Raw genomic sequence first — 27,691 nt, forward strand, 5'->3', positions numbered from 1 at the left:
CACCTTGGAGCCAGAGATGACAACCTTAAAAGGAGGAGGGGGACAGGGGGGAGGGATAGAGAGAGGGAGGGAAGCGTTTGGGAAGGGCACCACACAGAGAGAGAGAGAGAGAGAGAGAGAGAGAGGGAGAGAGAGGGAGGGGAGGGATGGGGTGAGGAGGAGAGAGAGAGAGAGAGAGAGATTAGGAAGCGGTGTGAAAGATTAGCGACTGATCGCTGCCTCGATAAGCAGGGGGGTCACATTGTCGCACTCGGAAAGTGAGGTGCAGCCAAGGTCGTCCTCCTGCATCCCCCCTCCCTCCTCTCATCCCTCCAGCCTTCCTGCATCCCCCCTCCCTCAGTCAACTATCTCTCTAACTGAGGGGCGGGGAGAGGGTAATGAAAGGTAATGAAATCAACATTGCTCACACCACTCCACCTGCCCAATTAATCACCACTGTGTGTGTGTGTGTGTGTGTGTGTGTGTGTGTGTGTGTGTGTGTGCGTGCGCTGCTGCAGTAGTGCCTACCTCCAAGGCTATGTTAGCTCAGTGTCTTGGTTCACATAAGACTATACCAAGAATATCTGCTCCCCCAGAGTGTTCTAGCACAGTGACCATATAGTCTGTGCTCAATTGCACTGAATTATTGTATTCATCCAGAATTGAAGGGTAATGCAGTGAAGCTACTGCAGCGCATTGGGGAACTGAATAAGATAAATGTCATAATGGGGAAGAATGTATGAGCGACTTCAACCTGAGATCAACTTCACATTAGAGTTGCCCTGTGGGTAAGCATAACAATGAGTCTGTCTGGGAAATGTATGCACCAAATATGGTGGGGGAACCACATTTCATGCTGTGCATTTTGACCAAACACTCCTTAATCTGTTTTGAATTCCCCCCTCCAGTACTTGACACTCTTTATGTGACACAACTCAGGTGTACCAACTGTCATGCCTTGTGGCCCATGATTAAATAGAGTGTTATTATTCAAAGTCAAATCTATCTCTACTCGTACAGTAGGCTAGAAAGCTGTTATCTAGATGGGTTTCTGATGGGATTGAAGTTTGAGTTGCGTTCAAGTTTCTCTTAGGAGTCTGGCCTCTGGTTTTAACAGTATTTAACAGTTTTAAATCATTACTATCACGAATCCCTTGACATAGCAGTTTTTCAAACATCAAATTCCAGTACACATTTTCTTTGAAACATCAACTATATTATGACAAACTGCACTGTTAAAACATGAGCGGTTCTCTTTTGCATTGTTAAACGCTCATGATTTAACCAGTAACCACAAAACACGTTTTTAGAGAAGGGTTCCCTTACAATTAGGCAAGTGCAATCATCAAAAAATACTGCACCGTTAATGCATTTCACAAATGTTTAATTAGACTGTATTAATTAAAAGATCCTCTCTTTCTTTCTCTCTCTCTTTCTTTCTCTCCTTCTTTCTCTACCTTATATTTTTTTGGGATAGATCAGTAACGTGACCTCCAGTTAATTGAAACCCAGGAGACTTTTCTTGCATAAAATCAGATTTATCTATCCATAAAATGATTTAATAAAAAAGAGTCAGTGGCTGGCTAGTGCAAGGGCCTGCAGCTACAGAGGCTAGCCTTTCTCCAACCCTTTACCATTCCTCTGTCATCATGGAGAAACAAGTGGTACCGCCAACTAGCTGGGGATCCAGTAATTAATAGCAGGGAAACACAGACATTATGTCTATAGGGCAGTTTCCCCCCCCGAAACAATGAAATCAGTTCACCATCTGAAATGCACTGTCTGAAATGTCCCCCTGATGATAATGTGTAGAAAGTAATGATGGCCATTGTGATAATGAAAACAATTCATCACACAAACCACACTCAAACTATGAGACAGGCTGGATGGATAGTTAGTTAACAGAGTGGCAGAACTGTCTCTGTGCAGTGCATTGGCTGTTTCTCTTGGGTCACAGGTGCTGATGCTGTATCACCTGGCTAGCTTCAATGGTCCATTTCAGGATGACAATGTCGAAACCAAGTTCAACCAAATCCACTAACTATGCTTGGGGAAAGTCACAACATGTGATTATGCTCTTTCATTGTAAAATAGGTTACACTTTATTTTAGTCCTATTTCCCAAGTTATTCATCTAATATTTACTCATCTATTATGTGGTTACAATGGCTACTCCCTGGCAATTCAGTGCACCACAACTGGTAACCACTGCTTCAAATGAATCACCAAGAAAGCAGAGGGAGATTAGCAGGTAATTACCATATCATTCTACCGTATAATTTTTATGCAAATACGAGGTAAATAGCTGACTGCAAAACAAAGGGCAACCATAAAATGAATATAATACACAACATCCCACATTCCAACCCTGTATTACTCAAAGTGCAAAGGGATCCTTGACAGTGACGAGCTTCATGGCAGATTGAGGGGGTGTGTGGGCGTTAGGCTTAATGATGTGGGTGAAGTGTTGGACGGCCATCTTCCAAACCATGTGCTCTTAGGGGAACCGGCTTACGGTACCAACACAGCTACTGTCACAGACCCCCACCAGGAGGATTCCTTATGAGCCCTGTCCCTAAACAACCTGGAGCAGTGGTCCCCCCGCCTCCCGTAGCTACAGGCAACCCAGCCATGCGTGCATCATCATCATGGGCGGCACCTGGGATTGCCGTTGGTCCGCGTCCAAATACCACTGGATTTAGTGCTGTTGGATGGGCTCCAGAGAAACCAGTGATGGGGCCATGCCTTCCTGCGTTGCCAGATATGTAGCTAGCTCTGTTTGGGAGGGAGGAGGGTCAGATATTTTGTACGTAATTACTAAAAACACTGATTTTCAAATGAATGCAGAGGAGAAGAAGTACGTCTTCTAATAAACCTGCCTTGGGGCTACCATTATTGATGTTACACCCCAAGGACATCCGCACATATGGGCTCCTATCTCTGAACTACTTAATCAATTCACCATAATATACCTCCTCTCTGGCATGCAACCGCTGACATTGTGGTGGGAAACGGGGCCCCATAATAAAAATAAAAAAAGCGACTGTGTCTGTGCTGTTTGCTTGCTTCCGAAGTGATACATAACACAGGCACTACAGCCATGTTGTCCCTCAAATCTGTGCTCCCAGCATCCCCCTCTCCTTCTACACAAATTAATAGGCAACCACTACTGAAGCGTTAAATTGCTTTGCGTTTGCCCCTGCCGACAACTGGATTATTTTTTATTAGAACAACAGCCTTCTGCTCAGCTTTTTGTATTTTTAAATTACTTCCCTTTTCGGTGTTGCATAAAAAATTGTGATTGCTCATAAACAGTCATAGTGAATAGTATCTTGTCGTAATGCTTAAACACACATTACTTTTGTCATCATCAATATACACTATATTTCAAAAGTATGTGGACACCTTCAAATTAGTGGATTCGGCTATTTTAACCACACCCGTTGCTGACAGATGTATAAAATCAAGCACACTGCCATGCAATCTCCATAGACAAACATTGGCAGGAGAATGGCCTTACTGAAGAGCTCAGTGACTTTCAACGTGGCACCGTCATAAGATGTCACCTTTCCAACAAGTCAGTTTGTCACATTTCTGTCCTGCTAGAGCTGCCCCGGTCAACTGTAAGTGCAGTTATTGTGAAGTGGAAACGTCTAGGAGCAACAACGGCTCAGCCACGAAGTGGGAGGCCATACAAGCTCAAAGAACGGGACCGCCGAGTGCTGAAGCGCGTAGCGCTTAAACATCGTCTGTCCTTGGTTGCAACACTCACTACCGAGTTCCAAACTGCCTCTGGAAGCAAGGTCAGCACAATAACTGTTCGACGGGAGCTTCAAGAAATGGGTTTCCATGACCGAGCAGCCGTACACAAGCCTAAGATCACCATGCACAATGCCAAGCGTCGGCTGGAGTGGTGTAAAGCTCGCCATCTGGAAGTCCGACAGGCGAATCAGGGTTTGGTTGATGCCAGGAGAACGCTATCTGCCTGAATGCATAGTGCCAACAGTGAAGTTTGGTGGAGGAGGAATAATGGCCCCTTAGTTCCAGTGAAGGGAAATCTTAACGCTACAGCTTACAATGACCTTCTAGATTATTCTGAGCTTCCAACTTTGTGGCAACAGTTTGGGGAAGGCCCTTTCCTGTTTCAGCATGACAATGTCCCCGTGCACAAGGCGAGGTCCATACAGAAATAGTCCATACAAAAATGTTGAGATCGGTGTGGAAGAACTTGACTGGCCTACAAAGAGCCCTGACCTCAACCCCATCGAACACCTTTGGGATGAATTGGAACGCAGACTGCGAGCAAGGCCTAATCGCCCAACATCAGTGGCCGACCTCACTAATGCTCTTGTGGCTGAATGGAAGCAAGTCCCCACAGCAATGTTCCAACATCTAGTGGAAAGCCTTCCCAGAAGAGTGGAGGCTGTTATAGCAGCGAAGTGGGGACCAACTCCATATTAATGGCCATGATTTTGGAATGAGATGTTCGACGAGCAGGTGTCCACATACTTTTAGTCATGTAGTGTAGTGACGCATTGTACAATCATATTCTGTTAAAGCATAAACTTGGAAAAGATGTGAAAAATGTATTATAGAGCAAGAGGAAATAGATTTGAAAGAGTACAATTTAGTTGTTTTGTCTCTAAATCAACATCGTGTTATGTACTCTAGCTGGCTTCCATAGAGATGAATTAAAGACCTTGCTTGGGTTCTTGCCTGTTTCGATTCAGTGTCAAGGCAAATCTCTCCACCCAGGAAGAAGTGTGCACTGCAGACGCCAGCTGTGTACTCATATTCCTGTTGTTTACCATCAGTACTCCTCCTTCGTGTGACAGCCACACGCTCATCCCCCATCCTCTCCTCCTTCACCACCACCACCACCAGAGATGTTTCTATCTTTTATTTCCCTTCCCTTTCTCTTATCCCTGTACCTTGCGGTTGAGGGGTTCCTGCTCCTGACCATTGTCAGTGGGAATTTCCCTCAAGCCGGCTGTCGTGTACCCGCGCGTTCCTTTGCGTTGCCTCGCCACATATGCATGTCATGGAGTGTCAGGGCCAAGGTGGGCCTCTGACGTGATCGGCCCTGATGGCAGCATATTCCCTGCTGATGGAGGTGCCCAGGTATCAGGCCAACACAGCGCTCCCCTCATACGAGAGGTCTGTTCTGGGGCCGACTGGCCCACGACTACCCCCCCCGCCACCCCGCTCTTCCCAGGCTGCGCCACGATTCAACATGTCAGCCCTGTTTTTACAACGTCGTTGGACCCCCATGCTCCATTTCCCTCCTTTTCTCCTCATTTGACCCCCTATTCTTCCATTCCACTGAGCTCCAGCTTTGAAAAGTCCATCATATGCAGACCAGACAGGAACCTGCTCCTGGAACACCTAGTCCCTATATAGCTAGGTCCAAGTCCATACCAGTCAAAGCATAGATCTACAGGTTCCTATTGTAGGCCTATTTATGGTATATAGGTAGGTATTAAACAAAAACACATTTTGTCTCCCTGGCTGCTAAAAGATGCAGTGTGCATAATTTAAGTAGTATATAATTAAATATGTGGCTTCACTGTACTGGTAACCCAGGGGGCTGCCTACTGCCTGACGGTGCAGCACCATGCAAAAGAGAGAGAGAAGAGCAGTGGTTAACATTCTGTATTTGTCCGCCTTTCGTAATTTATTGGAACTCATCTGTAACAGGGCTTGGCACTGATTTATATATTGATTTGAAAAATAAATAAAGGTGATAGAAACCTGCATCGGGTGTAATGATGGACTGTTGCGACATGCAGGAGTAAGGATATGAAACATTGGGAGGAAATTAGATATTATGCCCCCAAGACAACTGCAGCCACCAGCCCATTCATTATTAGCTTGATATTTATTATTAAGAATTTTTCTTCATGAGTGACTGCAGAATATTTGGGCCCGCTCAAGCTGTTAAGTCCCTAACAGGAATGAAGTGTGTGGACCTCATTTCTCCCTTGTTGTTGCTGGCTGCTGACAGGGTAAATCTGGAGCGGAAGATTCATCACATGCATTATTGTAACACACACACATACATGCGTGCAAGCATACACACACCAATACACACACACACACATACACAATGATATACACACTCACACATACTTTCATGCAAGGATGGGCAGTTTACATAACTTTGACACATCATGATCTGAATAATATACATGGGGTAGTCATGGCAACCGGGATACACCCCCCCCCTTACAGTCCAACACACACACACACACATTTATCTGTTCTATACCCACCACGTCTATGAAAATGAATGCTTAAAAAAATAGTATAACACACAAGCATGCTTACCATTCCAGACTCACTAGACTAGACGCCATTTACAGGAACAGTGGGGTAAATAGGGGACAGCTGTTTAAAGGAATTCCTACTTTCCTTGCCAAGGCTTTCACCACTACTTTAAAACAACTATATAATCACAGACAGCACAGTCAAATCCTAACAACATACAGTAGGGCTGCCATCCAAGCCAGGGACATGATTTTTTATTGTCAAGGAACAGACGACGCCACAATTAGATCATCCCATTTCTCCAGATCACTTTACCAGCCACCTTGCTAATTATGACTGCAATCACTGATACATTTTGCATCCTTACAGGAATTACAGCGAGGACGCTAAACATCTGCCCCGGGGCTGCGAAAATATGTCCCTGCTAAACAGATGGCCTTCATATTAGGAGTGTTCCACGTGTAGGCAGGAAGGTGGTAATGAGTTTGGGTGGGAGGTGCTGCTGTGGGGAAGAGTACTGGATCTATGTTGGAGGAAGCCCCAACGTCAGGAAAGGAATGTGTTCAGTAGGCACCAAACGGAAAACATCAAACAGGGAGGTAGTCGACTATTTTAACTTGTCCTATAAGAAATGCTTGTTTCTGTTTTCTACTGCAAAAAAAAATTATACAGTGTGCCCTAATGAACATGATTCAGGTTTTACTGCACCTCAACATGATAGGACACTTCTGTTGAAAGAATCTGCGTTTACTTTTCTAACCCTACCCAAATGGCAACCTAACTGAAGTACTATGTCTCATTTACTATATGCGTCCTTATCATTCCATTTAATAATTTAAGATTATCCTCTCCAGTCTCCAGAGGTCATTCCCAAGCCATCCACCAACTAAACCCCAGACCTGTGTGAGGGACAAAGGGAGGGCTTATGTTATGACCCACTTTAGGCCTACTAGCTGGTGGTAGCCCAACCTGGTCTCAGAGCATTTTGTATTATTCTGTACGTAAATCCGAAACACTCCATTTAGTATGACATGTTACGGATACATAAAATAGATGGTTACTTAAGGCAAAAACGAAAGAAGGGTGGTTGGTCGGGGTGGACGGGTAGGCTTATAACGCGAACATCTAGCAACCCAAAGGTTTCGAGTTCAAATCTCATCACGGACAACTTAATGAGCAACTTTTCAACTACTTTTTAGCTACTTTGCAACTACTTAGCATGTTAGCTAACCCTGCCCCTAACCTTTACCCTTTTAGCTAACCCTAACCTCAACCCTTTTAGCTAACCCTTTAACCTAATTCCTAAACTTAACCCTAACCCCTAGCCTAGCTAATGTTAGCCTGCTAGTTAACGTTGGCCACCTAGCTAGAATTCGTAACATATCATACGTTTTGCAAATTCGTAACATATAGTACGTTTTGCAAATTCGTTAAATATTGTACGAAATAGGGGATGGACAACCAATTAATACATACAGTTGAAGTCAGAAGTTTACATACACCTTAGCCAAATACATTTAAACTCAGTTTTCACAATTCCTGACATTTAATCCTAGTAAAAATTCCCTGTCTTAGGTCAATTAGGATCACCACTTTATTTTAAGAATGTGAAATGTCAGAATAATAGTAGAGAGAATGATTTATTTAAGCTTTTATTTCTTTCATCACATTCCCAGTGGGTCATAAGTTTACATACACTCAATTAGTATTGGGTAGCATTGCCTTTAAATTGTTTAACTTGGGTAAAATGTTTCGGGTAGCCTTCCACAATATTCCCACAATAACTTGGGTGAATTTTGGCCCATTCCTCCTGACAGAGCTGGTCAGGTTTGTAGGCCTCCTTGCTCGCACACGCTTTTTCAGTTTTGCCCACAAATGTTCTATAGGATTGAGGTCAGGGCTTTGTGATGGCTACTCCAATACCTTGACTTTGTTGTCCTTAAGCCATTTTGCCACAACTTTGGAAGTATGCTTGGGGTCATTTTCCATTTGAAGACCCATTTCCGACCAAGCTTTAACTTCCTGACTGATGTCTTGAGATGTTGCTTCAATATATCCACATTATTTTCCTTCGTCATGATGCCATCTATTTTGTGAAGTGCACCAGTCCCTCCTGCAGCAAAGCACCCCCACAGCATGATGCTGCCACCCCCGTGCTTCACGGTTGGGATGGTGTTATTTGGCTTGCAAGCTTCCCCCTTTTTCCTCCAAACATAACGATGGTCATTATGGCCAAACAGTTCTATTTTTGTTTCATCAGACCAGAGGACATTTCTCCAAAAAGTATGATCTTTGTCCCCATGTGCAGTTGCAAACCGTAGTCTGGCTTTTTTATGGCGGTTTTGGAGCAGTGGCTTCTTCCTTGCTGAGCGGCCTTTCAGGTTATGTGGATATAGGACTCGTTTTACTGTGGATATAGATACTTTTGTACCTGTTTCCTCCAGCATCTTCACAAGGTCCTTTGCTGTTGTTCTGGGATTTATTTGCACTTTTCACACCAAAGTACGTTCATCTCTAGGAGACAGAACGCGTCTCCTTCCTGAGCGGTATGACGGCTGCGTGGTCACATGGTGTTTATACTTGCATACTATTGTTTGTACAAATGAACGTGGTACCTTCAGGCATTTGGAAATTGCTCCCAAGGATGAACCAGGTCTACAATTTATTTCCTGAGGTCTTGGCTGATTTCTTTAGATTTTTCCATGATGTCAAGCAAAGAGGCACTGAGTTTGAAGGTAGGCCTTGAAATACATCAACAGGTACACCTCCAATTGACTCAAATGATGTCAATTAGCCTATCAGAAGCTTCTAAAGCCATGACATCATTTTCTGGAATTTTCCAAGCTGTTTAAAGGCACGGTCAACTTAGTGTATGTAAACTTCTGACCCACTGGAATTGTGATACAGTGATAGTGAAATAATCTGTCTGTAAACAATTGTTGGAAAAATTACTTATGTCATGCACAAAGTAGATGTCCTAACCAACTTGCCAAAACTATAGTTTGTTAACAAGAAATGTGTGGAGTGGTTGAAAAACAAGTTTTAATGACTCCAACCTAAGTGTATGTAAACTTCCAACTTCAACTGTACCATACGAAACGTAACATAGCATATTAAATGGAGTGTCTCGGATTTACTTACAGAACAATACGAAATGCTCTGAGACCAGGTTGGGTAGGCCAGCATTCCAGTACACCCACCCAGGCCCAAGGACGAAAACGGCTGCTCCCCCTGGCCTGAACTAAGAGCCGTAATGAATAGGCTGCCAGATCACCCCGCTGTGGCAATTTGAAGAGGACAATATATTATATACAACCCTATTTGCTGTTGTGATGAGCTTCAGACACCTCCCATTATTTATTAGGAGGGGCCAGCAGAACCGCGTAGAGGTCACTGAACCCAGGTAAACAGGTGACAATAAGAGAGGGAGAGGAGGTGAGTGTGAGAGAGAAAGAAAGGAGGGAAAAAGAGAGGCAATAACAAAGACAGAGAGCCCTGTATTCCTTGTGCTGTGTCCATTAATTGAGTTGTTACTCAGAGGAATGTGTTGGTTTGAAAACCTCTGGGAGGTTGTTTCTTACCAGTGGTGGTCCTATATTTGGATTAAAGGTGTTATTGGTGTATATTACACAATAATACTTTTTGTGAGCTTACAATCTCTCTCCATGTGATCTTATGATAAATAGGATCTGTTCACACAAAGTGCACAGGGACACCAAAGTCGAAATATGCAACATTTGATAGATGAATAAAACGTTGCATTTCAAACTGCGGGTTAGCCTCCTTTGTTAGAGTTCTCATGGTGCTATAAGACAAATGGTGTAGTTTGCCGTGGGTCAGCTGGGGTTTGCTATCCCATAATGACCTTTCAGAGAGATGGAAGAACTACTACTGCCCCCTCCCTCAGCAGCATGGAATGAACTATAGGCTACTGCATCCCAACGGTTTATAACAGAGGTCTAAGGCGTAACATCATAATACCAACCACTCAACCTACAGTGAATGATATATCTCTACAATCGATTTGTATTTTGAAGGAAATACAGTAGAGGGTGGCAGACGTTTGTGCAAGACATGCCGCTCTGAGATTAACCGAAATGAGCAGTACTGTGAGTGTTCCATTGTAGCTTGGAGCCACTAGACCCTTGAGGAGGGTCTGTCACTTTGTCAATGCTGAGAAGCTGCCAGCTTTTATGAAATACCGAATTACTAATTGCCCTGTGTTGCTTTCCTGCCTAGATGTCAGCTTGTAATATCTCCACTTCCATTAGACCACTAACAGAGCACGATCCCGCCCCCTACAGAGCTGGCAAATATTATAATTTCACACCAAGCTACAGAGGACGAGTGCCAGCAAGACACATCATGAAGGACAAAGCTAAAGACTTTGAAAACATTTTCCCCTAATTTATGCCTAGCCTGCTGATGGCTATTCTAAAATGTCGGCCAATAAGCCAGCTGCATCACTGAAGGATGCTACATTAGATGGTTAGGTGGAATTTGTAAAATTGATTCTAATGAAACATGCCCCTCGATTTCAAAGAATTAATTATAAATAAATTAGGGCCAACTCTTTGATGGTAAATATGCAATGTTTTTGCTTTAAATGATTTACAAACTAAAATGACTCGTCTCCCCTGAAACCATTTTTATTAACCGACTACTACGGATACTTAATGGACATTAACTATTTGTATTGGCACAACCTTACAAATGGCACCTTTAATACCCTATCCAGTTACAGTATGCTGAAATATTAAACAGAGACATGAGGGAAGCCAGATAGAGTTATTAGGGCCTTGGTGAGCCTGCTACCTTTGGAGGGCTAGGTCTATCTTTCAGGGAGGACACAGCTAATGTCTTGATCTTCCTGCTTTTCCCTGAGTGGAGCCGTTTGTTCACAAGACAGTAGTGGTGGCACATCAAAGGGTATTTTGTGGAAAACAGACATAACTGTACCAGCTTAAGTGAATGGGGCTAGACAGGTCTAGACCTCTTGGGAGATGACAACCTGTGCACAGCCGCGTTGTCTTCTTCTATGGAAACCATATGTATCCAAACACACTAGGTTACACACATATTTCTATTTTTTCTTCTTCTTTGGGGATAGCAGTTACCGAAGAAGCCAGGATGTATTTTTGTCACCTAAAACAATTGGATCTAAAATATCAACAGATTATTTCCCACGGGGGACCAGTATGAAAATGTATGCACTCACTAACTGTAAGTCGCTCTGGATAAGAGCGTCTGCTAAATGACTAAAATGTAAATGTAATTATTTGCTAAAGGTAGCATGGGATTATCAACCCCCAAAATCATAATTGAGAGTAATAAAATTAAGTAATCACTATCCACCCCAATCCTCAATAAAAACCCAGGTGCTGGTTGCAGCATCACCATTTCATAGAAGGGACCCAATCTAGCTAATGGCACCCTGACACATACACACACATACGCTCAACCAAATTAGGTCTAAAGCCAAGCCCTGTGAACAATGTTTGTTTTCTTTATAGTGCTATCTTATTCTAGGATTACTAATCAAACAAGCCCGGGGCCATCTGATGGGTAAACATCTGAGAAGCTCCTTGGCAGCCGTTCAACTCCCCCCTCTGTAGCCAATGGATAAGAGACGGCTCTGGCAAGCTAGCTACTTACACTGTAATATATGAAAACACATGAAAAAAAAACTTTTGGATAAACTTCCCATTTTGTTTTTAATGTAAAAAGAGCTACCATTTCCCCAAAACAAACGGTTCGCAAATATGGCAGTTGACACGTTGATACACTTCCGAGCATAGCCCGCCCCACACTTCAAGATGTCACTGTGCTGTTGAGCGGTCTTTTGTACAATCAGATATAAATTACAAAGAAACCATGAGAAGACACATTTCTCAGACAGTGATTGAGTAAAACATCTGTTTTTTGTCTTCTGGCACATGCAGGTGAAAATATGCTGTTTAAGATATATATATTTTTGGTACACATTCAATTTCGGACATGATCAGTTCAATAAAAGTCAATAGCTTCTCTTTCAACCGTCTCGTCCCCCTTCGTCTTGCTCAGGCTAAAGTCATAGAGTAGCTTACAGTGCAAAACTGTGCTATTTGGGTTAGCTAAGGAGTCAGCTTCCCTTTCAGAGTCACGCAGGTGCTCCGTATCCACTTTCTCCTCCTGGGGATGTTTCTGTGGAGCTCTGTGGCTTTGGAATGTTTTAGGAGCCCACTGTTATTAGGTCCATGTTAGATAGGAACGTTAGAAAAACATTTGTTTATCCCGCCCGCCACAGGTCCCTTTTACTACACGTTCTGTGATAGCAGCCTGACCTTCTTCCCGGTCAAAAACATATTCCTGAGGTCCGCCAAAGATGGCAGCTTCATCTTGTCTTTGTTTTTGCTGTAAACATTCAGGAAGATGCCGAACAGCACTAAAAGTCCACCCCATAGGTACCTGAAAGGAAATGGAACAGAGAGGCGTGTTAGAATGTTTTCAGTACCTTGAAAGTATGTAGGCTAAATTGAGCTACAGTAAACTTTGAGAGATTGAAGATAACATGACTTACTGAAAAGTAAAAGGCTTGGAGAAAAACATAAAGGATAGTACAATTGTCATAGCCTTACGTCCAGTTGTTACTGAAATGAACAGAAGATAGAAAAGTGAGAAACATAATACCACACAACCTTGAACCAAAGTCTGTCACATCTAATGGATATATAGGAAAGAGATTTATCTTAACTTTGTTGATGAGATTACTTTGACATTTGTTTTGCAGTTAATCTCAAAATGAATCTTGAGGTTTCCAGAATTTCTAAATAAGATTAGGATCACTCGGATCTGGCTTCATTTCAGTAATCTGATGTCAAAATGTAGAGTGTTAGTAAGGTTATCGATACTCAGAATGTAGAAATCTTTCTGTGGAGCCATATGGTTACTTAGAACTTCTCTAACTCAAGCTTCCATTGGTCCAAATATTCATAATATTCTGAATTAAATTTTTTGAAAGTAAAATATGGACTTTTAGTAATAGGAAACTATACGGACTGTTAAATTGAACACTTCTGGACATAAAAAGAGAGTGAGAGTTACTTTGTGTGGTTCTGCAAGCAAAACATTTGCCCAGACCAAAATGGTCTTCTCACCTGTGACTGCGACCAGGGCTCCAAAGAGTTTGATCAAGGCCAGCACAAATGAAATGCCAAAGTACCCCGTGAGAGAGAAGAAGAATGCATAACCGTATGTTGTCACCGGATGCTAAAAGAAAAATAAAGATTCAATAGATTGTCATATCACCATCTTTTCCCACTTTATATGTTTTCTACAGAGTGCATCAAACAAATGCTAACTACAGAACGGTCTATGTTTGATCTATTATAATGAAATACACTGAGTGTATAAAACCTTAAGAACATCTGCTCTTTCCATGAAATAGACTGACCGGGTGAATCCAGGTGAAAGCTATGATCCCTTATTGATGTCACTTGTTATCAGTGTAGATGAAGGGGAGGAGACAGGTAAAAAAAATATTTTTAAGCCTTGGGACAATTGAGACATGGATTGTGTATGTGTGCCATTCAGAGGGTGAATGGGCAAGGCAAAATATTTAAGTGCTTTTGAACAGGGTATGGTAGTAGGTGCCAGGCGTACCGGTTTGACTGTGTCAAGAACTGCAACGCTGCTGAGTTTTTCACGCTCAACAGTTTCCCGTGTGTATCAAAAATGGTCTACCACCCAAAGGACATCCAGCCATCTTGACACAACTGTGGGAAGCATCGGAGGCAACAAGGGCCAGCATCCCGGTGGAACGCTTTCGACACCTTGTAGAGTCCATGCCCCGACGAATTGAGGGCAAAATGGGGTGCAACTCAATATTAGGAAGGTGTTCCTAATGTTTTAAACACCCAGTGTATAACAAGAGAGGGTTCTACTAACCTGAGAGCAAAAAGCCACTGCTGGTCCCAATCCACCTGCACCCAACAGGCCTGTCAATATGTACACGAAACCGATGGAATAGGAATACAAAACCTTTAACACAAGCAAAATGACACACATAAGTCTGACATATTTCTGAGGTGAATCAGGACATTTGACACAATTTGCAATATAAATATAACAAGTTGGTTTTAAGGCGGGTCGTCAGTACCATTTCAGAGTTGGAGCCGTTATGGAGCTTCATGGCTTTCTCCTGCACGTTCCCAATGGCAGCGTCGGCGCACAGAGCCAGAGAGATGAGGAGGACCCCTAAAACACCAGATACAACCAGGTTAACCACCATATTTATAAGGAAGGAAAATAACAGCACAGCAATTGAGGATTCTGAATTGCTGAAAAATGATTTTTTTTCTGTGCCTGTACTTTTGGAGTGTGGGAAAACCTATATGTTTGTACATACTGTATGTGGTACAAGGTCAAACTCTTTACATAAAGCATTATTTGTAGTTCTTTAGGAGTTCAAACTCCACATTTAAAAATACTTTAGTCCCAGCCTAGGTAACAACCACTAGGCTTAATTTGCCCCAGGCTCATAAATGTCAGTATCCTGATTAGTTTGATACGTGTATCAAATACAAAAGGTTCGCTGTGTATCAAATACAAAATCACAGTGAAAGGATTTGGATGGTGAAAGGAATGATCCATAGTTAAACAGTGTTGTAACAACAGGCTCCTATACCAATACCTAGATAGATAACAGATTCACATGTTACCGGTTGCATTGAAGTTGGGGGCGACTTTACTGTCAGCTAGGGTGAACCAGATGAGTCCCAGGCTCATACAGAGAGCAGCAGATACATCAGCCAGATTGTAGCGTTTCCCTGAAGAAAACAGAGGAGTTAGGCTACAAAGTCAGGGAATTCCTCCATAGCAGATGACTAACAATTTACCAGAAAATGAAGACTTGATTGACAAGTTTCACTTGGATGGAAAGTTGAATACAGTCAGTGGATCTCAGTGTCTAAATCGTTTTTCTTATGATTCCGATTGATCCAACACCCGTCATGACTGACATCCGATCACGAAAACCTTCTAAACAAAAGACAAACTAAACTTTGGGCAATTCGGAGGGCATTTCCCTTTGTGACAAGACAGGGAAACGATAGAATAGGTGGAGCTAGAAGCCGCTTGTGTATTTACCCCCCTCCTTATGGGTCAGGTGGAAAATGTAAATACGCTGGCTAGATAGATGCACTTCTGAGCGGTGGAGAAGAGAGGAGAGAATGTCACTTGGCAGACGAGTCGCCGCTCTGCCTCAGATCAGTGCGAGTTGAGAGAGGCCTGCGTGACACTGGCTGCAGGTCGGCTGGTGCACACGGCCCTTTGAACAAGTGTAGCCGTACTGAGAGATTTCTTCCTCTCCAACTTCCTACTGGACTCTTCAACTCAATTAAATCCAAACAGGAGAGAAGAGAACAGAGGGTGAGAGAGGAGAGGGTTGAGGTTGGTTGGTGTTGGACATGTAAAAATGCAACAAAAAAACAAGAGGAGACTGAGGAGTCTTCCCAAACAGGCCGATAGATGCCTTGGGGGTGACAAGGTGACGCAGCAGGTCGGTCTGGCGTGCTTTCATTCCCTCTCTGCTCCCCTTTGAAGGGTTCACATCAGATCTCGCTGGCATCCTGAGTGAACGCAGTAGCGTTTCCAACTAGTCCCCCTGGGGGACCCATGGTCAACATCGCCAATGCAGGGAGGGGGAGGAAGGTAAAAAACTAGTGTTTGATCGCTAAGATGTGGAACCTTTATGAAGACAATGTCTCTGAGATGAAAGGCAGAGTACTGAGAACTAGGCCTCCTCACGCTGAAATTCAACACTCGCAAACAACCCAAAAACAAAGCATGGACAGAACTACAAAATAAAAGTTGAAAAGTGGTCATTGTTTCGAAGTAAGGGCATAACGGGTGTGAGGTAAGACACTCACAGGAGGTTTCTAAAGAGCCTCTCTTATGATTGACAGTTAGGCTTAACCCCCTTCCCCCCAAAAAAGTAATGTGTTTAGTTCATTACTACCTTCATGCAAAAGTCAAACATTATTAGGCAGCATTTTCACGTCTTGATCAGGGCCCATATTCATAAAGCTTCTCAGACTAGGACTACTTATCTAGGATCAGGTCCCCTTCGTCTACAATCGTATTAATTATGATCTAAAAGGCTAAACTGATCCTATATCAACACTCCTACTCTCACTCTTCGCGAATACCGGCTCTCATACAAAGATCAACTTCCACTTACCTTGAATGAATATCCCTCCTATCATGACAGGAATGAGTTTGCAGCACTTGAAGATAACCTGTGTAGGATAATTCAAGTAACCCAGTGAGGTGTTTGATAGGCCCATGGTCCCCACCGTTAGAAATGCTATGATCATGTACGTCTTCCCTGGTATTCTGCAAAGAGAAAAAGAGCAATTAGCAAGCCTTGTGGGATGACAACAAAAACAAATACAAAAAGGTGACAACTAGCAATACCAGGGATTTTTCTGCCATTGAAATCCTTGGGGGGGTGTTTTTTTCCAAACAATCAAAACTGTGTATACAAATAAATGCTTTCAGTGTAAACTTAAATGACTAAAACCAGATATAAAGTATGTAGAAAAGATAAAGGAGCAATATATTTTTTTATAAGATCATCTTTGAGAACTAACATTCACCAAAATAAAAGCTAGACAGTCAGGGAGAATAAAACATTTGAAAAACAATTAATTCAGCAGTATTCATTTTGTTATTATGTTCGAGAAAAAGAACACAGCATTAGCTGTGGGAAAATGCATAGAATTGCAGGAAATTAGCTTTAAAACTGCAAAAATGTATCTCAGCTCCATGGCTGAATAGACTATATATACAAAAGTATGTGGACACCCCTTCAAATGAGTGGATTTGGCTATTTCAGCCACACCGTTGCTGGCAGGTGTATAAAATTGAGCACACAGCCATGCAATCTCCATAGACAAACATTGGCAGGAGAATGGCCTTACTGAAGAGCTCAGTGACTTTCATCGTGACATGACATGTGGTCCTCTGTAGCTCAGCTGGTAGAGCACGGCGCTTGTAACGCCAAGGTAGTGGGTTCGATCCCCGGGACCACCCATACACAAAAATGTATGCACGCATGACTGTAAGTCGCTTTGGATAAAAGCGTCTGCTAAATGGCATATTATATTATATTATTATGCCACCTTTCCAACAAGTCAGTTCGTCAAATTTCTGCCCTGCTAGAGCTTCCCCGGTCAACTGTAAGTGCTGTTATTGTGATGTGGAAACATCTAGGAGCAACAACGGCTCAGCCACGAAGTGGGAGGCCACACAAGCTTACAGAAATGGACCGCCGAGTGCTGAAGCGCGTAGTGCTTAAAAATCGTCTGTCCTCGGTTGCAACACTCACTACCGAGTTCCAAACTGCCTCTGGAAGCAACGTCAGCACAATAACTGTTCCTCGGGAGCTTCATGAAATTGGTTTCATTTTGACAGATGGAGTTTAATGACTTTTCCATGACTTCTCCACTACTTTTAACCAAATTTCCATCACCAACAATTGGCGGCGTCTCTATGTACGTATAAAAAAGTATGCGTAATGTGGTATTGACACTGGGAGGCTGCTCTCTGATTCCATGTATCATCTCCTGTCTTTGAGCAAGGCACTTAACCCCCCACAAAGTAGAATACCTGTTAGGCAACAGTATAAAACACATGTGGTCAACCCTCAGTCTGGAGAGCTACTGGGTGTGCAGGATTTTGATCAAGCCCTGCTCAAACACATCAGAGCCAGTTTATCAAGGTCCATTTCTAAATGTGGTTTGTTAGAGGGGGACTGGAATAAAAGTCTGCACACCCATTAGCTCTCCTGGAGGATGGTTGACCACCCTTGATGTAAAACATTGTAACCAAATAGATTTTACGCCTTTTGAAATAATTCGCTAATTCAATATATCAACGATCCAATGGCTATGGTAGGCTACAAATCTTTTTATTCAGCTGAAGCAAGCCCACACATTTTCAGGAAATGTACCTTTTCTAGTTTAGTCATATGTATCTTAGCTACCTTAGAAGTGTTTACTTTGCAGGCTGACTAGCATGTATTAAGTTGCAATGTCCTATACATTGGATGCCCAAATCAACTGGAAGTATCTTCAAAACAAGGTTTGAAGCCACATAATCCAAAAGAAAGGCTAAATCTAATATATTTTCCTAAAATTAATGTTCACGATTCAGAAATTATTATTTTGATTCACATAATTCGATTCACCACGATTGAACCGAATCCCAACTAATACAATGGCAAAGTGAATCATACGTTTCTTTAAAAATATTCATTTAAATTAATAACATGAATCGTTCTAAAAAGTGAATCAACTTTGTATGGCCTTACTCACAAGTTTTTTGGGACATGACGAAAACATGAATACATGCTAATAATAGCTAAACATAATTAGAGGGTACAAGATATGTTTTGACTTGGCTACCTAGTTAATCTGTTCTCTATCATATTGTCACACACTATGCAGGTGATCCACACAAACACAGATGCGCTAGTGTCATTCGAATCCTGGCTGAAATGTTGATTTATATTTAATTGATAAAATATTTTACAACTGTCCCTAAATAAATTACATAAACAGAAACTCATTTCCATGACATTTCGGATTTGATCATTTTCTCAATCTCTTCCAGGCCTGGAAAACACCATTTTAAAATTCCATGACTTTTCCAGGATTTTCATGACCGTATGAACCCTGCAAGATGGGGGCCTCTAAAATGTACACGCAGCGACCGTGCCCATTGCCACGTCCACCACCTAAGCCCCTTTTTGATCCAGAAAAAAACCTGAATACAGAAACCGTTTAAGAACCAAACTGAAGCAAACAGAGCAAAACAAGAGATTCTATTGGACAAATGTAGGTAGGTCCCTCCCCGTTTGCTTCCCTTTAAGAAATTTTTTGCAACAGAATCTGCATAATGAATACACCCCAAGATGAAGTGTTGTTGATATCAAGAGGTCTTGTGGTAGATCACAGGTTATATTGTTTGAAGTGACAAGGCACATAGCAATTAACATAATATTAATAGTTAACGGGATAGAGACTGATAATTCTATGATTTAGTCAATCTCAATATTTTTATTAGTGCTCCAACGCCATTAACCATGAAATAGTCAGTATGTTGAGGTTATTCTCGGGTAAGCCCTACTTTTGGATCCCCGTCTTTGTTGGTGAACACCACTCCTACTTTTCTTTGTTTGCTGAAGCGTAGAGGCCTAATTGAATTCCATTCTCTTCCATTCCCTCGTTTACCTTCTCCGTTTGTCCTGTGTGAGCTGCAATTCCACCAGTCCAAACAGGGAGTAGAACCCAAACTGTACCAGGGTGAGGTACCATCCGAAGGGCTTGAAACCCTCCACGGAAAATATTAGCTCCTGAAAACAACAACAGATAAAGTCTGATAAGTCTCTTTTCAAACCTGTGGTGAGGTAAATCAGTACTTTTCCTGTAGCTTTTCACAGTATCCTCAGTGAGGCTTGCTGATAAAGTTTCCCTGCTTAGCATGTGTCAATAACCAATTGTATGGTGAATCAATCAGTCAGTCAATCAATCAAATGTATTTTTATAAAGCCCTTTTACAACTGCTGTTTACATCTGTGATGTCACAAATTGCTTTACAGAAACCAGGCCTAGACCACAAAGAGCAAGCAAAACAGAAGCGAAAGCACAGCGGCCAGGAAAAACTCCCTAAAAAGTAGAAATCTAGAGCGGAACCTGGCTCAAAGGGGTGGCCCATCCTCTTCTGCCTGTACACGGTAGAGAAGACATTTAGCCATTAATTAAGGCCAGATTGTGAAGAACGTGTAAAACTGTCATATACAGTAGTCTTGCCATAAACTCAAAAATACTATCCGGCTACACCCACATCAGCAACGACCATTACAGCAGCCCCATGCTTAGCTGCTTTTAGCAACGCTAGTATTTACACTAGCGTTGCTAGGAATCAGCTTACAAAAAAAACGGAATAGTCACCGGAAGCTAAATAAAATTCAATTTCAACTTACTCTGCCGATTGTCCGTAGGGTTGGTTCTTATGCAGGGGGAAATTGAGAAAAACCATCTAATAGAACATACATTAAACAGACTTTCCAAGCGTGGTTCTGTTGTAGACCCACTTCCTCTCTGCTTACCTCATATCAAAATAAAAGCCCTGCATGTGTGCTTTTATTTTGACATGACGTAAGCAGAGAGAAACTGCCCACATAAAAAAACATATTGATTACTGCATTGTTGGGTTTGGAGAAAGGCATTTCACTGTACTTGTGCACGTGACATTATAACTTGAAACTTGAAATACTACAGTTTACTATAGAATACTACAGTACTTACTATAGAATTCTGTAGTGAACTGTTGTATAATGTAGTGTTGTCACGATACCAGAATTTTTACTTCGATACCGATACCAGGTTTAGTATCACAATTAGGCTGGTCACGATACCAACATTTGACAAACGATACAATACCAGGCCAAGTATCGCCATAGCGAGTAGTATCCCATGGGGGGCCAGTATGAAAAATGTATGCACTCACTAACTGTAAGTCGCTCTGGATAAGAGTGTCTGCTAAATGACTAAAATGTAAATGTAAAAATGTATCGCGATACCACGGTGGAAAGTAATCAGTGGCCTAGCATCCTGTTCGCTCCGTCTCCCGGACGCTTGTTCACATTTTCTAAACGTTCTCCAAAAACAATGTCACTGAAATTCACGCTGCTACTCAATACAACACACTGAATTTAACTTCACACGGTTCAGTGTATAATAGAATACTGCATAGAATAGCTGATTTGCTCATATTTGCAAAGGCCTAGCTGTGATTTGGCCGGAGGAATGGGAGGAAGGAATATACATCAGTGGAGACTGCTGAAGGGACGATGGGTCATAATGATGGCTGGAACGGTGCAAACGGATAGAAACCATGTATTTGATACCATTCCACTGATTCCGCTCCAGCCATTACCACGAGCCCGTCCTCCCCAATTAAGGTGCCACCAACCTCCTGTGATACACATGCATAATGATCTGCATGTCATTGTGTCAGTAAGGATAAAACACTGCATGAAACCTTCTTTACTCTTCAGTTAACACAGACACACACTCTCCCTCTCATGAGTAGCAGACCCTTTTCCTTTCTTCCTGGGCCAATCAAAGTTGCCTAAACCTACTGTCAAGTTACCAGGATGTTAGCTAGCTAGGTAACATGACTGAACAACGCTGTTTGTTAACAAACTAATAATTAGCGACCCGGGATTAGTTTAAATGGTTTGTGAAATTATATAAAATGCGGGTAAATCCCAATAGAAAGAAAAAAAAGGCATCTCCTGTAATATGGGTCATATTTGTTTTTTTACAGTTTAGGCTAGAGATAAGCCGTTTTCTTTGCTGTAAAGCTGCAAGCATGCCTGTCGTGAAGCGGTCCTCCATTTTCCCTCTGACACTCAGAGGCTGCATGACATTGAACTGGCAAAGTCTACTCAGACTGATCTGTGCTCTTTGTTATAACAGGCGATGAAATGATACAATGTATCAACACTGCCTGCTTTACGCTCTGCTCCAATGTAACAAATGTATAAATCTAACAACAACAGAAGACTCATCCGGGTCTGAAGGTGTAATAGACGCAAGAGAAGCAGGTGAGGGCTGGTAGGGGATGCAGCTGGTTGATTACAGCTGCCACAGGTGATATGCCATAACAGTGAAGTGGATATTATTGGACCTGCTCATACAAGAGACTCGTAGTGGCTGTTGCTTAAATTCAACTGAATTTATAAACAAAACCGACTTTCTAACATTTTTATAACAGGGCCAGCAGGTTCTTTGGATCGATAGGGCTGAAAAAGTCAGCAGTATCATATGAAACGGTACTACGGTATTCTAAAATGTTGGTATCATAAGTATCATGACGTCTAGGTACCGTGATATTACCGTGGTACTGGTATACCGTGCAACACTAATCACTCGATACAATACTCGATACCATCACTATACTCGATTCCAAAACAATACCACAAAAAAAAAAAGGTGTATTAGCCAAAGTCACAGAATGGCACTTGATCCAGACAGATAAACTTGGCTTCTGCTCAGTCCAATCGTTGGGCATCTTTTGAGTTTAATATCATTACATTTTAAACATTTTATGTCAATTTTTTGGAGACAGCCACATATGCATTAATGAATCAATTATACAGTCATACAATCAATTTCAATGTGTTTTTTACCAATCTAAATACAAAACAATATAATGGTAATAATTTATTTAAAAGGTTGATCTATGTTGATAAACTGGGTAAATCAAGATGTAGCCTAGGTTTATTCACAATACAGGTGAATGCATATTATTCAATAGGAGTGTGTGCATGCATCGAGTTATTGAGCTTGTTTTAGCTCATTTCATGGCCCTACAGATGACAAACAATCCCTTAAATTTAGGACTTATTTTATTGTCAACTGCTAGGAGAACATATTATTTTATTGTAGAGCATTTGCATAGAAAAAGCAATCTCTTCTTTTAGAAAAGTGTGCGCTGTCTCTTTAAGAAAGTAGTAATTTGCAAGGCAGAATGTAGCTGTGGAATCTGATTTTGTGGCTATGGAATATAGTGAAACCAGACGGGAGGTGAGGGAGACGAAGTGAATGAGTTTTTGGTGGCGAGGGAAACAATGTGAATTAATAACATTTTTTGTGACAATAAATCAGCTTTCAAATCAGCATATTTTGCGCTATGGTTTGCATATTATCACAAACAAAGTACTAGGGTAGTGAATTGATGTTGCTTCAGCTGTAAGCTAGCAAGGAAAGTTCGACTACAATTAACGCTGGAAGCTACCGGTATCGTCTTGCATTGTATTTTTTTGTTGTTGCCTGTATGGACATTGTTCTGCGAACATTAATGAACAGTTTCAACATTTCTACATGCTGTGTTGCATTATTCAAGTGTGTGAACTTCTGTGCAGCATGAGTGGGGAGCTAACAATGCAGCCAGACAGCTCTAGCAATGAATGAGTACGTGGAGCAGGCTATAACGGGGCTGCACTGATAGGCAGACCTGGTCCTCTGAATCAGGTGAGACACATTAGACAGAAGTACCGAACGTAACAAAAATTATAGTACCGAACCGTTTTGTATCTAAAAAGTACCGAAGTTTCGGTATACCGTGCAACACTAGTGTACTGTAAAATACTACACACTGCAGTGTCCCTCGATCATGTGTAGAACGTAGTATAGCATTTTGTAGTATACTGTAGAATACTATAGTAAATACTACAGTATTATCCACAAAAAAACACTAGTACATACTACAGAAATGTCAGCAGAAGTATTTTACTATAAATACTACAGTATTTAATTTGCATATACCCTGCCGATTCCCCTCACCCATATCCCAATTTGTGCCACCAGTAAGTGAAAAACCTACATTTTAGTCATTTAGCAGACGCTCTTATCCAGAGCGACTTACAGTTAGTGAGTGCATACATTTTCATACTGGCCCCCCGTGGGAAACGAACCCACAACCCTGGCGTTGCAAGCACCATGCTCTACCAACTGAGCTACACAGGGCTACATGCCAAGTATAGACCATATATTGTGTTCCCTATGGGTATAGAAAAGAGCAGAAGCTCTGAACTCTCCGTTCAGAACACAGTCCTACCAACGTACAGGTTATGGAACATTTGCTCTTTTATTATTTCTCCAGTAGGTCTCCTCAAGGAGAAAGCCCCCCACTTCTATGTCAAAGATAATAAAACAAATACACATCAGTAAATACTACAGTAATGTCCCCAAAAACACTACAGTAAATACTACATTATAAACTGGGTGGTTCGAGCCCTGAATGCTGATTGTCTGACAGCCGTGGTATATCAGACCGTATACCATGGGTATGACAAAACATTTATTTTGACTGCTCTAATTACGTTGTAACCAGTTTATAATAGCAATAAGGCACCTCAAGGGGTTTGTGGTATATGGTCAATATACCACGGCTAAAGGCTGTATCCAGGCACTCCGTGTTGCGTCGTGCATAAGAACAGCCCTTAGCCGTGGTATATTGGCCATATAACACACCCCCTCGTGCATTATTGCTTAAGTATACTACAGTCTGCAAAAACACTACTGTAAATAGTACAGTATACTTGTCTGCAATAACACTATAATTACTATAGTATATACTACTATTTTTTATTACAGTATTTATACTATAGTAAACTATAAATACTACAGTATACTGCAGTAAATACTACAGTATTCACTAAAAACACTACAGTGAATACTACAGTAAAGTCTGCAAAAACACTAAAGTGAATAATATAGTATTCCTACCATAGTATACACTATAGTATTTTTTTGTGGGTGACCGCACTGAGGAACATTGTAGACCCACGTCTATTGTAGACCCACGTTTGGAAATTCTGTTAAATTATACATTCCATTAGCTGTTGTTTTTTTTCAAATTCCCCCCTGCATAAGGACCAAGCCTACATACAATCAACACAGTAAGTTGAAATTTTATTTTATTTTTCAGCAACGCTAGTGTGTAAATACTAGCGTTGCTAAAAGCAGCTACCCAATGCCCTAATATCTGAACACCGAAGTAAACAGCTGAAAAGAGTTGTAAAATGTTTCACAACTGTTTCTATTGGATATATTCAGGTAGGCCCCTCCCTTTTCACTTATGTTGGTTCCTAGTGAATACACCCTAGCTCTCGAAAACTCTAGGTGGTATTCTGCCTTCTCTCTACAGTTCTCAGCCATTAGCTTCGCCCACAACTGCCTCATGTGAACTACAATCCCAATGCTGTGTTTTAACATTTAGAAACTTCAATAATAATCTCTTGCGATATGGATTTCGAAACATATGGTCCTTATCTTGCATCAGCGAGAAAGAATCCTTCAAATAAAAAAGATACACTTACTGTAGCAGTTACAGATCCATACAGCTATGAGTGCCTCCATCCGACGAAACTACACTTCTGCTACACTTCCAGAGTTACGCTTACACACAGGTGTTCAGTTCATGCTAGATAGCTAATTAGCACAGGTGGTCTCCTCTTGTCTTCCGCCTGTTTTCCGTAAACAAGCACTGTAACATGGAGATATGTGTAGGAACACTAACCCTAACAAGGTTGTGTATCAATTTAATTTTTTTGCTAATGAAATATAAGGTCCTTATGCTTCCAAAACCATCCCAAAGGCGCAACAAAGGCTTGGCACCTAAAACCCTCACAAACTTTTCCAGATGCACAATTGAGAGCATCCTGTCGGGCTGTATCACCGCCTGGTACGGCAACTGCACCGCCCTCAACCACAGGGCTCTCCAGAGGGTGGTGCGGTCTGCCGAACGCATTACCGGGGGCAAACTACCCACCCTCCAGGACACCTACAGAACCCGATGTCACAGGAAGGCCAAAAAGATCATCAAGGACATCAACCACCCGAGCTACTGCCTGTTCACCCCGCTATCATCCAGAAGGCGAGGTCAGTACAGGTGCATCAAAGCTGGGACTGAGAGAATGAAAAACAGCTTCTATCTCAAGGCCATCAGACTGTTAAATAGCCATCACTAGCACATTAGAGGCTGCTGCTGCCTATCTGAAATCACTGGGCACTTTAAGAAATGGAACACTAGTTACTTTAATAATGTTTACATATCTTGCACTACTCATCTCATATGTATATACTGTATTCTATAATATTCTACTGTATCTCAGTCCATGCCGCTCTGTCATTGCTTGTCCATATATGTATATATTCTTAAATTCCATTCCTTACTTAGATTTGTGTGTATTAGGTATATGTTGTGAAATTGTTAGATATTACTTGTTAGATATTACTGCACTGTCGGAACTAGAAGCACAAGCATTTCACTACACCCGCAATAACATCTGCTAAACATGTGTATGTGACAAATAAAATTTGATTTGAAACTGCAAACAATGCATTAACACCCCTCCCCTACAGAAGACGCCTTCATCCAAATACTCTTATGTGTAATCTAATGGAACTTAGAGTCATGATCAAGGGCTAAATACACCCCTGCTTACTTGTAGGTAGCCATAGATGAGGTAAAAGAGGAAGACGCCCGCTGTGCAGATGCAGAACTGGGTAGCTGTGTTGAAGCTGCTCAGGTTGATGCCTAGCACTCTCAGCTCCTCCACAGACTTAATGTGCGGAGACATCATGGCCTCGCTGGATGACGGGATGGAGATAGACAGATGCTTCCGGGCGTTGTTGTAGTTCATCAGGCCGAATTTGGCACTCATTGTGTCTGGGGGCTGGGGATCAAATACAGGAATTAGGTAGTTTCAATAATTTTTCTTTATGTTGCAAAAGGATGTGACAGGCTATATACTGAGGGTGGGAAGATGAGGAAGAAAAGTAGTCTGTGTACTTGCATGCATAGTAGCTAACACGGTATTGTCTGTATCAGGTATCTTCCACTGACACACATCGGCCAATTCAAAACTGGCATAGCTAGACAGTAAGCTAGAGAATTTTACCTGTAACAATCAAGGACAGCAACAGTGCAATTATCGTTGATCTGATTTTCGTGGGCGTTTCTGGATTTTACTCCTTGAGATGTACAGCGCTACTAAGCTAGCTAACTATTTGATTGAATACAACAATAATTCATTGCTAGCTACTTAGATAGCTAATCTATCTATCTAGCTACTAAGGACTGCAGTGAGTTGTGTCCTGGGCAAATCCTAAAACGACCACAAAACATTTAAAAACACCAACATATGACATACATTCGGACTTCGACTTATTAGTAACAGTGCTATTTTTTGCAATTAAAAATGACATTTTGCTAACTTCTTTACATGTTTAACTAGAACGTTTTTTTCTGAAATTTCTAACTAGCTACCTGGTTAGCTGCTACAAGCTAGCATGCTAGCTGAACAAAACTTCCGGGTTTGAAATGTGTATGCTGCGTTGTTCTTCAATCGATTCGGATTATTATCATGTTTGCAGACATGACGGATCCATTTTATAAAGTTAATGTGCGGCTGTTGTATTGATATTGTAATTATTTTGAGGCGAAAAGACCTGTAGCACATTTGCTAACTTGCGAACCGCTGCTGCTGTCTCCTGGCAGCAGCCAACAACTTCCGCTGAGTGTGACTCGTCTCGATCTATGACCTCATTTCCCATTGGTGGAGGGAACAACACCAGGTCAGGTGAAAAGTGAAATGCACCTAGCTACATTCGTATTTTAGCCTAATCAGTCAGTGCAAAACAGAAAAAGTAATTTCTCTCATTCGTCACATCGTGCATTATAGTTTGAATTGAGAAGTTTGGTGTTATACATCTATTCACACCCTACCTTGTCCAGCGCTGGCGGGTCTATAACTTCTTATTTCATCAAACACATAGGATTACTTAATGTACACACCGGACTTCTTGTGTGTCTGCAAACAAAATCTG

The 27,691-nt window shown here is 41.8% G+C and overlaps 1 protein-coding gene across 4 annotated transcripts; it reads right to left on the reverse strand.

The window, feature by feature from the left end:
• Positions 1-11,940: 11,940 nt before the first annotated feature.
• LOC121569166 (adenosine 3'-phospho 5'-phosphosulfate transporter 2) lies at positions 11,941-27,358 on the reverse strand. Of its 4 annotated transcripts, XM_041879849.1 has the most exons (11): positions 27,132-27,358; positions 26,764-26,970; positions 26,308-26,538; positions 19,520-19,641; positions 16,465-16,619; positions 14,945-15,052; positions 14,383-14,480; positions 14,172-14,264; positions 13,382-13,493; positions 12,805-12,874; positions 11,941-12,692 (listed from the first exon to the last, which is right to left on the reverse strand). In XM_041879849.1, exons 3-11 carry the CDS (start codon positions 26,524-26,526, stop codon positions 12,542-12,544), a joined length of 1,128 nt encoding a protein of 375 aa, XP_041735783.1. In that variant the 5' UTR covers positions 26,527-26,538; positions 26,764-26,970; positions 27,132-27,358; the 3' UTR covers positions 11,941-12,541. The 4 variants fall into 4 exon arrangements, with proteins under 4 accessions (XP_041735783.1, XP_041735784.1, XP_041735782.1 ...); XM_041879850.1 differs by lacking the exon at positions 26,764-26,970; XM_041879848.1 differs by lacking the exon at positions 27,132-27,358 and having other exon boundaries at positions 26,764-27,121.
• Between the last annotated feature and the right edge of the window lie 333 nt (positions 27,359-27,691).

This window comes from Coregonus clupeaformis, chromosome 7, assembly GCF_020615455.1.
Source record: "Coregonus clupeaformis isolate EN_2021a chromosome 7, ASM2061545v1, whole genome shotgun sequence".
Taxonomy (NCBI): Eukaryota; Metazoa; Chordata; class Actinopteri; order Salmoniformes; family Salmonidae; genus Coregonus; species Coregonus clupeaformis.

Excerpts from the sequence above, each read along its gene's own strand:
- LOC121569166 (XM_041879850.1), bottom strand. The coding sequence starts at position 26,526 with ATGAGTGCCAAATTCGGCCTGATGAACTACAACAACGCCCGGAAGCAT. Across the intron at positions 16,620-19,519 it reads ACACAGGACAAACGGAGAAG|AATACCAGGGAAGACGTACA; the intron begins GTAAACGAGGGA and ends TTCTCTTTGCAG. Across the intron at positions 12,875-13,381 it reads AGCCCTGGTCGCAGTCACAG|TAACAACTGGACGTAAGGCT; the intron begins GTGAGAAGACCA and ends TGTTCATTTCAG.